The following is a 15,343-nucleotide window of genomic DNA, read 5'->3' as shown; positions in this document are numbered from 1 at the left end:
CCCAAATCTACCAAAGGAGACAAATTTGAAAAGGACAGGTTTTGTAACACTTGTCTGATGGTTTAAAATACTTCAGAAGGGTATTAACTGCCTTTTAGAACACAATTACATTCATGTTCTAAAATAACAACTGTAGAAAAACATTCTGTGATAGAGAAAAAGCACATTTTCCTACTTTCATGTTGCCAAAGTAAATTTTCACCACAATTTTAGCTTACAAAGAATACAGAAGAAGTTAATACTCACATGCCGTATCACTCCTTTATCCAGCAAACTCTGCTTTTTGGCAGTCATGACAAAGTAGTGTGTATCATCTTTGTAGTAGACAATGTTCTCCAAGTCAATGCCTTGTGACAGAGCAAAAGACATGGTAATGAAGGAACAAGTTAGGAGTTATGTGCAACAGCAGTTCTACCAAAAGAAAGTAAATTGAAACTGCATGGTTAGAAAGAGAGAATGCCAAGCAACTTTCTACCATACTCTGGGTGACATTGAAATCTCAACTGTCAACAAAACCATAGCGCATTTCACCTGCACAAAGCTACCTCTTTTAAAAACATCCATTGATCATCACTCTAAGGTTTGCATTCAGATGTGGCGTGCCAAAAGCAGAACTCTGGATTCATGACCTCTTCCTATTTAGGCCTTTGATTTCCTGAAAACCATAAATTCTCCACTTCTGAATCGAAATGACACACATCTGCTTTGTACAGAAGAACAGCTACAAAAATAGGGAAGTCATATTTCAGAGACAGCGCTGACTGCCTTGCACAAGATGCTTGTTTCTTGATTAAACACACAACTCTGAGCTGCAAAATTGTAATCATAAAAACAAACAGTTTATATTTCACTGGAAATCTGTCAAGTGCTGGCAAACCTGTGGCATCCCGGAGGTCCTGGAAGAACTTCTGGTTGAAGATGAAGGCCACGCCGCTGATCTCTTCTACTTTGGCTTCAGCTGTGGTGTTGCGATTGATGAAGTTTGCTGTGATAGCGATTGCAAGTTTTCCACGGAATTCCTTTCGGCGAAACCCTGCAGGAAGGATAAAATGGAAATGCTGAAAAGCAAACACCTGCAGAGAAGGCTCAGTGTGCCACAGACAGGTGCACTCACAAAGTAAAGGGAGAGAAGGGATTGATGAGCTACAAACTCCTCCAAAGAGGAAAGAGCAATTGCTTCATCAGAAAAGTGTTGTTTAGGGAAAAAGCTCCCCACCACCCCATCTCTCACCTGTTCCTAAAGCTGCAATTTCCAACAAAAAGAAAAAAAAAGGATTCTGTGCTACACAGAATAATACTTAACACCTCAGTTCCTACACCTGAAGGTAGGAATGACAAAACTACTCAACTAAAGAAGAAATGTAGGAAAAGTTATCCAGATCAAAAACTCTTATGTCTTTATTAGTTTAGAGGAAGAAAACAAAGCCCACCCACATCTTTGCCATAAATGGATTGTTACATGGACTTTTAATCTCCCTATCACTTGTCAAATGTCTTTCCAGATGTTGATTGGTGCGTCAAAGGCCACTTTTGTTCTAACAAATTTAAGAATAAGTTCTGTTTGGAGGTGAATCATGAACCATTACCTTCTAAGGTGTTTCTTCTGCCATCCCCTCCAATGATTACTTCAAACTCATACTCAGACACTGGATGGGTTTTGGGATGGACCAGTGCACGCCAACCTATTCCTGTAGATAAACTCCAAGTTAATGACAATATAAATGGCAATAATAATAGAAAAAAAAATATAGCTATCAATAAATCTTTCAACACATGATCAGTCAAGAAGCCTTGCAGGACAGCTACATTGATGACAGGGCTATTCCTAAACTGTGCAGCAAATCCACATGAATCAGAGGCAGATACAGCTCGGCTAAAACTCCCCTAATTCCTTTAAGGGCCTCTACAACCTTCTTTACTGCCTATAATAATATAATTAATAAGAGGCCAAAATACAAGTAATCTACATCTCCTGTGGTGATCAGAGAACAGGTTTCACAGTGATGCTAAAAGCATAACAAGGATCATTCACCAATATAAATATGCTCAGTGAATGCAAAGAAAGGAGTTGTTTCAAAATATTATCAAAATGTTATGTAATAGCCTTAAGTACTTTAGAAGCAATTACAATTTACCCTGTCTTGGTCTATTTCTGTGTAGTCCTTCTGGTGACTTTGTTTCATACAGTAACTAATTTGGATTTGCCACTAGAAAAAACAAATCCTACTAAAAGTCCAAGCAAAAATGGATTAATAACTATGCTTATTAATGGAGCACGAGGAAAGGACTTAACATCATAAGCAGAGTTAAGGAGTAGGAGCCTGTGTACCCTACCACAACCTCCCCCCTGTCTACTGCCCATTTCAGTGCTACTTGCTTTCATTCTCCTGGTCCTCCGGAGGGTACACGAGCCCCCGGAACTCCACATTGACATGGATCTCTATTCCCAAGATCAAGGCAACCTTCAAAAGGATCAGCTGGAGCTGACGGATACCTGCAAGAAAGAAAAGCAGATTATAAAGAAATAGAAGGAAAAGAAAAGAGCACAAGTGCCATGTGTGTCTGTGTGACCTTACTGATAGCCTGGACTTAAAGGCCAGCTGCTACCTTCTTCTTCCCACAGTGTTCCCAGCACTTCATCCAGGCACCACTAAGAAAATTCTACACAGCTGTAAACCCAGCCCTTTTCAAAGCATAAAAAATAAATTTTTAGTGTTTCAGTCCCCTAATCAGCAACAAGAATAACAACCAGGACATGAGCTGCAGGAGAGGGAGGGAAGACAGCACAGACAGGACTGCACTGGTCACAGATGGCAAAGAGCCCCTGGATCAGCCTGGCTGTAATACTGACCTGCACCTCTGGATTAGTGAGGGCACACAAAGCTCCTCACCACCTCTCTCCTCTTCAGGTAACTTTGGCAATGAGAATGAAAATTACAGTGTGCAAACTCAATTTGAAGGAAAACACCTTACTGTCATATTTCAGACACAGAAATTAAAAAATCCTTCACCTAAATGCCAAATTTTAGTTGTGCTGATACACAAAAAAAGACAAAATGCATAAATACTGGAAGAATAAAAATAAAAAGACATTAGGAGGAAAAAGCAATCTGCAAGGTTGAAGTTACGAAGAAATCTTTCAGTTTTACCCATTTGTTGCCAAATTAAAAAAAAAAAAAGAGAACACAGACTGGTGGGCAACACCTGGCTGTTCCATGTATAATCAATTTTGGGGAAGAAAAAAAGAAAAGAAAAATAACTCCTGCTCCACCAAAGCAATCAGCTTTCAAAGAAGATTGATTTAACAGAATATAAAAATCATCAAGATTATTCTCAATTTTAACATATAAACATCTGTTAAATCAAAGTGTGTCTTCATCATTCTTCTGAAAATTAACAAATCCGTAGCTGTTCCTCCTTTCTCCAGACTGAAATTCACAAGAATGTTCAAAAGCATGCACTAATTTTTCCTTACAAGTTGCTCAAGAGAAACAGAACAATGTGGCAGCTGCAGGAATGTATCAGCAAAAAACAGAAAAATTATCCATTAAAAAAAAAAAAAGTGAGCTTTAAGTGTACTTTTCAGCGTAGGAAAAAGCTATGCCCTAGGAATGTCTAAGAGATGACAGAGAAACACTGCATGTTTTAATCTCATTACTAGCCCAGAATGCACGATGCAAAAGTAACGTTGAACTGTAGCAGAAAAATTTGAAAGCAGGGACTGTGTAGGCTGAATTTTCACCCTCTTCCCCCCAGGAAGAAGCAGTGCTGCTGTGTCCAGCCCTGCCTGCACTTACTGATATGGTCTATGGATCCTGCACAGAATTTGCCGTAGAACTTTTTGGCGCCGAGGCCCCTGAGGTCGTGGATGGTGAAGGGCCAGAGGTGCAGCACGTTGTTGCGGGAGAAGGCGTCCCTCTTCTCTATCACCACCACCTTGGCTCCCAGGAAGGACAGGTCGATGGCTGTGCGAAGGCCACAGGGTCCAGCCCCAATGATCAGACACTGCAAAACAACCAGCCCTGAGTAACTGCACAGTCCTTGGAGGAAATGGGGGTTTATTTCTGCAGGAGTGTCCCACGGCTCTTAGGAAGAGGTGCTCTTTGTCTGAAACATAAGGTGAAATTTCAGAGCAGTCTGTTTCTACCTGCTAAATTCACCACTGATAAGCAGGAACCACGACCTGAAACTGAAGTATATTGCAGAGCAGTGAAAAGCCTCAGGAAGCAGGCAAGTAAAACTATAAGCTTGCAACCCTTGCTTTAGGAAGAGCTGCCAAGTCATACTCTCCAAGCTACCTAAGTACCTGGAGAACAGTATTATTTCTGAAGGCTTCTCCCTCCCACATCCCACTTTTTTTCCTTAAAAACAAAACAGAAAATCAAAACAACCCCCGAAAAACAAAAACAAAACCAGTGACAAGTTTTCTTCTCATCTTCCAAACACTGAGCTGGCCTTTCTTAAGAATATCTTCAGTAGCATTGCGACAGCTACAGCAGACAAACACAAGACACTGATGTTTTAATAAACACCATCATTTAGAATAACAGAATAAGAGTAGCCAATGCAGAGCACAATAATTTATGCCTTCGGTGGTGCTTTGGGGCTTCTACTACGGCAGCAAAGGAGACTTCAGGGAAGCAGACATCATGTAAACAAAAACTTAGTGTGACCAGACAAATCTTTTCTCCAACCTAACCTTTGTCATATGAAAGGTCTTTCACCTTCTCTTATCTTTTTCCACTCTACTCACAAATACCATCAGATGCTAATAAACAACTTGAGAATGTAAAATACGTGCCTGTCTAGTGTTGAAGTGCCTTCTGAGAACAGAATGATGCAGCAAAATACTCTCAGATTGAAAACCCAAGATAGTCAGGAGACACTTCTCACCCACAGAAAATGAGGTCCACAGAGAAAGTGTTGGTATGTGCAGTCACATAAATACAGTACACAGTCCATCATTATTGTACTTTGATTTCTACCGAGTAAACCTGAGACCTTGTTACAGAGGTGGCTGCTGCTGCTGCCACATCATTCTCTTCCAGATCCTTATGGCTGCACAAGAAAACTCTGAGAAATTCTTAATTATGCCAAAACTTAACTATGAGCCAATGTTTTGATAAACAAGCAATTCCAAAAAGCAAAAATTTGTTTTCAGTGGTCATCCCCACCTGACAATTTTTACAGGCTGCCACATTGTCACCACTTACTCACTGGGGCATAAACTCTGCAAGCACCATGAAACTGCAAATGTAAAGCCTGAATGATGGAAAACCAGTTACAGCAGTGATGACACAGCTATTGACATGCAAATTCCACGTAGGACTACTGAATAAGATAAGAAGTCCCATAAATCTGAGGGCAGAGATCCAAGTCTAGAGGAAAGGGAAGGGAATAATAACACCACCGCTGCTTTAGTGGCTTCAGGAACCTGAAAGCATTTGGGACAAAAGGCACACCCAACCTCTGAGCTAATAAATACCTAAATAAAACTGTATATTGAACAGTGTCTATCTTGTAATTAGATATAAGGGATCCTCAGTCAGATCTACTATATTATTCCAATTTTAATATTGCTTTCTTTGCAGGTAAGTGTATTTCCCAAACACCACCTTGTCTTTCTTTTTTAAAACTTTTCAGAAAATTAGCTCAGCATGTCATACTTATTCAGGTAATTTTGCTTGGCTGACAACTACAATCTTCAAAGATCCTGGATTTCAAAAAGCAACAAGAACACACTGATTGGGTGACTTTCATTCTTTGACAAATTTCCACATATAAAGTATTTATGATGGAGTACACAGCAGCAAAGGAATTGTACTAAAATCAGACTATTCAAACTCAGATTTCATTACATTTTAAGCTAGTTGCCTGCAACTTTGTCACAGGAACTTAAAAGGCTTTTTCCTCTCTATCCTTCCTCCCTGCTCTCATACTAGGATGTGGTTAAAAGCACTTAGGTTATGATTAAGATTCTAGATATTCTGAATGTAAAATACTCAGACAAGTAATTTATGGTCAAAGTTGCCTTCTTTTTTAATTCCATAAAAAACCATTAAATTATGTTGTTATAAAACATAAATTCTAAGCACAATTAAAACCAGAAAATATTCTTTTCTGCCTCTAATGCTTCTTCCAGTGTCAGATACCTCATAAAAACCCACCTTCTGGTACTCTCAGTCAGCAGTAACTCCATGACATGCCAAGTACAGCCAAATAAAGGCAGCTACTGTTATTCCTTGTCCCCTTTCCCCTCAGTGACTCCAAGCAATTGCTGCAATTCCCTGCACTGAAGCTGTCTCACCCCTCAAAAACACTTCTTGCTCAAGATCTTTCAGACAGATTATATTAAGTTTCCAGTAACAACGCCATGGTAATGGAACATCAAATGCAAACTGAAACGCTGTATTCTCCGTATAACCAATGAAGAGAGAGCACCATTTGTAACTATTTACATTTGAACAACCCATCCTGTCCAAGACACTTTCATGAACTCTGATTATCTGAATTCTGGTTAGCCTGGATGCTGGCCATGTGCACAAACTGCCCAACTCCAGGCACAGCACTTCATCCCTGAACAATTTTGAAATGGACAATTAAGAGCTATCCTACAAAGTATGAAAACTTCAGAACTGGTTTATGTTCAAGCGCACAGAAGCCAGGCTTCCTAAAGAAATTACTGACTTCTGTTCTGACATGGATAAAACCCTAATCTTCATTTTAAATTCTATCATCTCCACATGCCCACTTCAATTTCTGTACCTTTTAATCAGCAGTCTGCAAATTACATTAGGAATATAAAGCCAAGTGAGTTAGGAAACATCAAATCACATATGACTCAGTTTTCAAAAGGCCTCTGCTTTAAACAGTTATGATTACCTCTTAGGAGTAAAGTAAATTTAAACATTTAATGGCAGACACTACTTGGATAGGAAACAAGAAATTAATAGAAATATGTATGAAAAGATAAGAGGAATACATGGTGAAATTTGGTTTAAAAAATATGTTCACTGCAGTCATTGCCCAGTCCCATCACCATGGTCCTTCACACCACAACCATCAAGTTCTGAGGTTTTTCTCTCATCATTCAATGAGGAACAGTCCCACAGGACCTCATGAGCCTCTCTGTTTATCTCACCACCACATGCTACTTCCACAATCACGCTCTTGATCCCCGTTCTCCAACTCCATTCTCACTCTCTTTAACTTGGCTTTGGTGTATGAAATAGGTTAAACTTTGGAGGATACAAAATCCCTAGCATGCTCCTCAGTCAAACATCACCCCCAGGATGCTTTACTCCTTTCATCCATTTTCATCCTTTTCTGATGACTTTTGAGCCTCAGTACTCCTCTGGGTCTCCAATTATTCTTTCAGAGCACAATCTGAAGGACTCATTTCTCTCCTTCCTCTCACTGCCAACTTCCCAGGGGTGATCTTCCTCTATAAACTGACTTTGCATCACCTCACCAGAGACACTGGTTTAATCAGCTTTGTCAGAGCTGTCAATTCACAAAACCTCCAGCTCAATAGTTGGCTACTTTTTGGTCAAGCTAAAATCTCTACTTTTCTAACATTTTCTTGCAGCTGCCTAGTTGTTAATTCAAACCAATACAACCAAATGGAGCTCTAATGTCCTTCTAAGCTCAGCTCACCAGTTCCTGTGGATACAAATGTCACACTCGATTTTCTGAATGCCTTTCATAGCTGGATGTCACGCTCCACTCAGTTCTGGTTTTTCATATGCTCTCACAATCAAGCACTATCCACTTATCTGCCCATTAAATCTGTTCTTTAATGTTTCATCTCTGTTATTGAACCAACCTTTTCCACAGTGTTAACAAATACAGTCAGAGCCCAGATGCAAAAATCACTCTTACAGTCTATTATTTAAATAAGTTAAAAACCTCTGCATTTTGCTCCTTCCATCTCTTTGTCATAAAAACATAAACCACCTAGCTTCATTTCACAGACTTAAACACCCCAGTTCAGTTCACCCCATTATGTTTCATTCAAAGTAAGAGCAATACCTGAATCTAATGAATGCACAGGGTGATCAGTTTTGCAGAAAATTTAGATTTTTTTTCTCCCTGAAGCTCATAGCACTTGGAAGACTGATTCCTAAGCATACACAAAAACTATTACAATTATCTTCTGCTAAATCCTTCCTTTCTTATTTATGTTGCCTGAAAAATGTAAACTTTAACAGTGGTTGGATTTTTGGGGTGCTGAAGCTACTGCCCAGTGTGACTATCAACAGTGCCCAATTGTTTGATTTTCAGAGTTTACTAAGTGTTTCTACAGTAACTCATTATAAATGCCTCCATCCTTATGAAAATGGCCACTGGAAAGTGAAACATGATAATCAACTAAGAAAATAACATAACTAGTTTGGGGAAAACATAAATATCCAGTTTGGGGAAAATATAAGTCCACAGGTCTGAAATTACATTCTCTAAACAAGATAAATTTCTCCCTCAATTCTATACTCAATAATTAGTAATTAATTCTTCCAATTAAAGTACTTCCCTCTCTCAAAAGGTGACTATTCAAGAGAAAGAACAACATCTATTGTCCTATTCTGTCCTCAATGAAGGAGAAGAGAATCCAGTTCTAATTTTATCCTATTCTGCACTATTTGTCTGTTTTGAAAAAAAAAGTGTGCTTCATTATTTACAAAACCAACCTATTCCATTTACATTCCAGTAAATTATATAAAGAACTGCTTTCAAACTGCACTATCCAAGGGGAGCAGCACATAAATGCCAGCTCACAGCAATTCCGGTTAAAAAAAATTAAAATGCTCTGTGTGAGTGTGTGTAAAAGCAGGAATTCCTGCACTAAATACCACACATACCAACCTTTTAAAAGAATTGATATGAGTTTCCACTCACTGCATATTTTTTTCTTTGAACTTAGAATAAAATTGATCACTTTCTAAATAAAGGGAAACAGTCTGTTTTGCCAAATTGGCAGAAAAGTTCAGTTTTCTTGAGAGAGTCATGAGAATTTTCAAATTAAAACTGGAAATTTCCAAACATGCATATTTTATATCCTAGACTCCAACAGCACACATTCCTGTTACTGTCAAAATGCAAAGAGGAGTCAACCAAGATTAAAGGTTTACCAATTAAGATTTTCCAAGGCATCTATCTATAGGACCCAAGGCACAAAAACTTACATTGTAAGAACTTGCTGGCTGCTCCTCCTGAATAAAATACAAACGTTCAGGTGGGCAGTCACATCTGGTGGTGACAAAAGGAATTTCTGATTGCTGATCAAATGCTAAAATTGTGAGGACATTTGGCTTACACCAGGCAATATTCTTCTACAGCCACACCTTTTTGCTGTGTATTCCAGAGGGACTGGGTAAGAGCTGCCTGGACCATGGTGACTGAACCTCTTACCTTCGTGTTGGCGCATGCTTTCCCCTTCTTGTAGTCCTTATGGCTGCCTCTTTTATCCAATTTGGCCCACAAGGCTTTGGCTTTCCAGTAATTGAGCTTGGACTTGAGTTTGTGATAGAAGGAACGATAGTCCTTGGGCTTTAGTTCCAGGTAGTCACAGAGCTCCTGGAAAGCCTTCAGAGTCCCCTTGCAGGTGGAAGCCTGGACAAATCTGTCGAAGAGAACGTGAGCCTGGTTCACCTTCTCGTTTTTGCTTTCCTCCATGCTTCACACGTGGCAGCTGCCCAGGGGGGCAGCTGTGCTCTTCCAGTCTGCCAGATTTCCTGGTGTTGTTCTGCTGAGCCACTTTCACCTCTGCCTTACAAGCATTATTAACCTACAAAACAAAAAGAAGAAAGCGTAACTGAACTTGCTCTTTTTCGTTCTGAAATTTTGGCTAAGCCTGCTGAACTGAGAACCCAGATTCCCAGTCAGTCCTCAGCTGATGGATATCCCAAGGTATTCTACCCAAGCTGACTGAAGAGGAGGCCTCCAGAGTTCACTGAGCCTCACTGCAGACAGCAGCACATCTCAGTATCTGTTAAACTACAAAATACATTAACCTGAGCCAATGCCTTGGAAGTTTTATCAAAACTCATTCTGCATGAAGAGCAGGGAAGTTACAAGTACACAGGCAGATGTTACACCATGCCTGGAAGAGGGCAGAGGGTGCCTGGAAGAGCAGGCAGACCTTCTATGTTGCAGTTACTGTGTAACACCACAGCAACAGTTATGGGCTGGTGTTAAAAACACTACTGCCACAAAACACTTCAAGAGTCTGTACTCCATCAGTAAAATAAGCTTTTGTGCCTTCATTCTGAGAAGACACGTGTCTTTGGTCATGATAAATAGAGTTAAGAGAGGATGGCATAGCAGAAGATACGGAGTCCTTGCCAAGACTGGTTTTTGCACAGTGATGCTTACTGTGATCTTAAAAATAAGTTAAACCTGCTAATAGCAATCCATTTCTTAGAAAAATAAGTCAAGGCTGAAAAAAAGAAGCCTGTCTGTGTTTCATAAAGCAATATAAACATTTCCCTTACCTAAAGCCTACACACAAAATTCTGTCCATAAATGAGCAGCATAAGAGTGAAACGTGGCTGGTGCATGATCCCATAGTAATTCATCTATTCTGTGGTTTTTAACTTCTTTTGATATGCAGGTCCATACAAAATTTTAGGTGGTAGCTGGGGTCTACTTTAATCTGCTGGGGCAGAGCTGCTATCATGAGCTCTGCTGCTTGTTTCTGGGATCCCTCAGAAGCAGGCTGGAGATCTGGAGAATTGTTTGGATCACGATTAGAGATTTTGTTTAAAGCATAGGTATCTGTTCTTCCTCTCTCTCTTTTATGTAGAATAAACCTTTTTCTTTCTTTTATACATAACACTAAGTATACTCTAAATTACCCTTCTTGCTGAGAAAGAATAGCTCTGTTTGCCTTCAGATACGAAGGCAGCATGGGAACACATGCACAAACTGTGGAAGTGAAAGCACTTCTGAGGTGCTTTTTGCCCTTTGTTTTTTCTTGCAAAGGGTATTAAGGCAAAAAGGAAAATATGTGGACTTGGATAAAACTTTTTAGATTCTCACCAGCTCTTTTCCTGCTTCCAGCAGACAGGAAGCCAAGCCAAACATTACAGCTCATGTCTCTTCCCCTCCCATATGACAGCTCTCCAGTAGTTTATTTGGGCACTCCTGCTTTTCAGCCTAACATGGTATTTATTGTTTATGTTTAGAAACAGCAAATGAGACCTGGAAACCTTTACATACAGCCACAAACTGGTAGTTTTTAAAAATAAAAGTTCCTACAGAAGTCAAAGAACAACAGAGGGCCATAGTGCAGAATGCAATTCTAACTTTACTAAGACAACCACCTTAGAGGACTCAGTACCCATGAAGCTGTTTTTCTAACTGGCTGATAGTGATGCCCATGTCCATATCAGTACTGCTCACTAAGCAAATTGGAACTGTTTTCTTTATTTTCCGTGTTAATTTCACTGTTGTGAAGCTGGAAACATGCTCCAGGCTCACACCTCAGTGAAACCACTGCACTGCTACAGAGGGCAACTCACAGAACCCTAAAATGGTTTGGTTTGGTTGGGAGATCTTAAAGGTCACAAAGTTCCAATGCCCCTCTCACAGGCAGGGACACCTCCCACTAGACAGGCTGCTCAAAGCTCCATCTAATTTGGTCTTGAGCACTTCCAGGGATGGTGTGTTAATTTCACTGTTGTGAAGCTGGAATTATGGTCCAGGTACACACCTCAGGGAAACCACTGCACTGCTACAGAGGGCAAGTCACAGAACCCTAAAGTGGTTTGGTTGGGAGACCTTAAAGGTCAAAGTTCCAACACACCTGCCACAGGCAGGGACACCTCCCACTAGACCAGGCTGCTCAAAGCTCCATCTAATTTGGTCTTGAGCACTTCCAGGGATGGAGCACCCACAGCTTCTCTGGGCAACCTGTGCCAGTGTCTCAGTGCCCTCACAGCAAAGAACTTCTCAATATCCAATCTAAACCTGCCCTATAACAGTTTAAAGCCATTCCTCCTTGTCCTATCACTCATGTCCTTGTTGAAGGATGTCACAGTGCCCTCACAGCAAATAACTTCTTCTCAATATCCAATCTAAACCTGCCCTATACAGTTTGAAGCCATTTCCCCTTGTCCTATCACTCACGCCCTTGTTGAAAGTCCCTCTCCACTTCTCTTCTGGCCCAACCAGGTACTGAAGACCTGTTCTCCTCTTTTGTTCTCAAGAAGAATATTATAATGCACTCCAACAAAACACCTCCAATGCTGAAGGAGTAATTTCAGTATCTCTGTGTCATACAATAAAATACCTACAGTCTGAAGTCATATGCCTCATTAATCAAGCTGAATACTCTTATGACCCTCCATTTCTTGCAGCCCCCACTCTACCACCCAAACACTGACTTCACACCAGTGCTTTGGATGACTGAGACTTCTTCAGAAAAAGCAATAAAGCTACATGACCTAAATTATTTAAGTGGAGTCACCATCCAGATCTGTTAGTCCACATTCCACTTCTGATATACCCAGATGTAAGGACAGCATAGGGATAATTTCTTACTCTTGCTTCTCCCATAGTTTTTCACCAAGGAAGTGAAGCAGCATTGGTTTTGCACTGCTCAAACACCCCAAAGTTAAAACCCAACCTCTTTTGGTCACATTATATCACAGTACAAGCTGGCAATTAATTTGGCTGTAAATAAGAAAACCAGCTGGCTCCATAAACCGGCCCCTGAGTTGAAAGAAAGGATCCTCAAGCAATTCTGTTCCATCCTGAACTGCAGACATCTCACAGGTCCAAGAACTGGGTGGTGTCAAGGTACACACCAATAACTGGGTTTTTCAAACCCCCTTTATTAACAAGGATTCATACATAAACTCACTCTTTTGCCTCATGGACACCGGCGTGTGTGCTGTCCCTGTCTCCGACTGGCCCCACAAAACTTGTGGATATTAAACGTAATATCCTTTCACTCTAGGAACTTAGTGCTGTGTGTCTGAGGTTTGCCAAGCCAGCAGCCCAACCTGGCAGAACCAGGTCATTTGAGCCAGCACATTCCAAGGGGTACCTTAGCACGGCAGCTGTGCCCAAATCCCGTTTCACACAGCCTGGGAAATCAGTTATGCCCACGGGTGAAACACCGAGGCTTCAATCACCACATTAGGTCACTCCCTAGAACTCTGCATTCCTGATGTAAACACCCTTGGAACCCAAGAGCAACACGTCAGAGAACATGGAAATTACAGGAGGAAAGCAAGGGCAGGCAAGAATTATTTGCTAGGTTTCCAGGGTACTTGTGTGCCTTGCTGGCTGTTCTGCAAGTCTGCAGTATCCTGCATGTTTTGTCTCGAGGCAGCTGATTGCTGACTCAGATGCTCTGTGAATTCCTTGGCTTCGGAGCTGGGCGAGAAAGACAAAGCCCGTGGAAAAACGCATGCAAGAACAGTGTTCACGTTGCTATTTACAATAATAGCAGGAGGTTGTCACTGACTCATGGCTCCAAGTACCCTCAGGATCTCCAGTGCTCGCCCAGGACAAAAGAAACCAAAGGAAAACACAGAAATGCAGGCAGTGAATAATTCCAGGTGGTGGTTCCTTCCCACAGTCACCACAGATGCAGGAATATGAATATTTTATCAAATGCATACACGAGAAAGAAAGCCCAGTGCCCTACTTCTGCCAAAGGCAAGAGATAAGAGGAGATTTTGCAAATCGTACACATAATGAATTTGGTTGTACAAATTGAAGCTCTGCAGCAAGTGTTGCAAACGCAGGGCTTACATATTTCAGGCAAATAAATCCCCATTATACAAGTTACCGCCCCCTCTACATTTCCATCCTAATTTTGTTCAAAGTGTTCATTCAAGCAATGACTTGAGCCCAAGGAAAAAAATAAAGTACTACAGGAATATCTTTTTCAGCCATCTCTTTTTTCCCATCAGAAATTAAGGAGTTAATTCCATCTACATTCACAGCTTGTTCTCTCTATCCTAAATCAGGAGTGAATAAAACATTTGCCAAAGTAACTGCCCAGCTGCACTTCAGAATGCTGAGTTTCTCTGAGTACCACGTAAGTGCTTTCTTATATTGGAGTTATTTCACAGCCAGGCCAACACCACACATGCACCCTTGACAGACAATCTGAGAAGTCAGGCATCAAGAAGAAGAGGTAATACCATATGGAATTTGAAAGCAAACTGGTCCATGATCACAAAACCACTCTCCAGCAGCATTCCCTATGCCCTTGCCTCCCTTTCATGGCTCCTCCTGTAGCTTGTGCCTAAGCAAGGCTCAGTAACATGCTCTGCAAACCCCAAGATGACTTGGGGAAATCTTGGACTGCAGTACCCAGGCAGCCAGGACACACTTGCAACTTGGCTAGCAAAAGCCTAAGTACAGATTACAGTTAAGCTCATGCTACACACAGTGGGGACACCTATTTTTGTCTCTCTCCTTCAGCCAGCATCCAGTTTTCTCATAGGAAACCAATTACCTTTGAGACTCTTATTCCTCGTTGAATCTGGATGAAATTGTTCAGAAGTTATTAAGGATGAACTGAAAAGCAGATGAACAAATGGCTCAATCCCATAAGCCTCCCCTCTTTAGGGAGCCAAACACAAAAAAATCTTTATTCCAACAAATGAAAAAGCTCTGTTTTAATTTCTAAGATTTATATTCTTTTACTTTCAGCTAAAACTGAAAAAATGGATTTTCTACAATATGTTCATGACTTTCTAAGTGATTACAATACCAAAAAGTGCAGCTTCAGGGCAGTGGTAAGACTGTGGAACAGATGGCAAAAAGAGGACAATTTTGACAAGAAAAGCTAAAGCCAAAACTGGGAACTATTTTAGCTCCATATGATGCAGAGCAAGAAGGGGAAAGCAGGAGGACAAAGGCGTGGTTGCCATTGTTTGCAGCTTCCCTTTTACACCAGATGGAAAAGGGGCACGTCAGCCCTGTCCACAGCATGCTTTAAAATGGGATTTAGATCTGTTCCCCTTCATAACATTCAAGACTCAAGCAAATAAGCTGTCAAAAAACTGTGCTTTGTTAAACTTGATCTGGCCACTTCTGCCCACCATGTGGGAGAGTGTTTTGGGTCTCCTCCTCTTCCCTGCCTACCCTCCCTCCCAAGCTAGGCCAAAAGGGGGAGAAAGAGAAACCAAGTATGAACTTGACTGCAAATACAAGAACCTGTTCTTAGTACATATATAAACAGTTCACAGAATGCTCGTGGCAAGAAAAACTCAACCCAGTACTCACTTGAGAAGAAATGTTAATTATAAACAAGAACATGGAAACATACAAATAGAGAAGCAGTTATAGAAAATATTTTGCTTCCCAAATTCACATCACAGTA

At 40.8% G+C, this 15,343-nt stretch overlaps 1 protein-coding gene across 1 annotated transcript in view; it reads right to left on the bottom strand.

Moving 5' to 3' along the window:
* Positions 1-15,343, bottom strand: part of MICAL3 (microtubule associated monooxygenase, calponin and LIM domain containing 3) — a 158,719-nt gene that overhangs the window by 94,833 nt on the left and 48,543 nt on the right. Inside the window, exons 2-7 of the mRNA XM_039708267.1 lie at positions 9,409-9,784; positions 3,798-4,005; positions 2,378-2,494; positions 1,587-1,688; positions 878-1,033; positions 247-347 (exon numbers count right to left, since the gene is read on the bottom strand). Of these exons, the coding sequence (XP_039564201.1) occupies positions 247-347; positions 878-1,033; positions 1,587-1,688; positions 2,378-2,494; positions 3,798-4,005; positions 9,409-9,672 (948 nt within the window). The 5' untranslated portion in view covers positions 9,673-9,784. The remainder of the gene's footprint in view (positions 1-246; positions 348-877; positions 1,034-1,586; positions 1,689-2,377; positions 2,495-3,797; positions 4,006-9,408; positions 9,785-15,343) is intronic.

The sequence above is a fragment of the Passer montanus genome, unplaced genomic scaffold, assembly GCF_014805655.1.
Source record: "Passer montanus isolate IOZ18808 unplaced genomic scaffold, ASM1480565v1 scaffold20, whole genome shotgun sequence".
Taxonomy (NCBI): Eukaryota; Metazoa; Chordata; class Aves; order Passeriformes; family Passeridae; genus Passer; species Passer montanus.
This window is presented reverse-complemented; position numbering and strand designations above follow the sequence as displayed.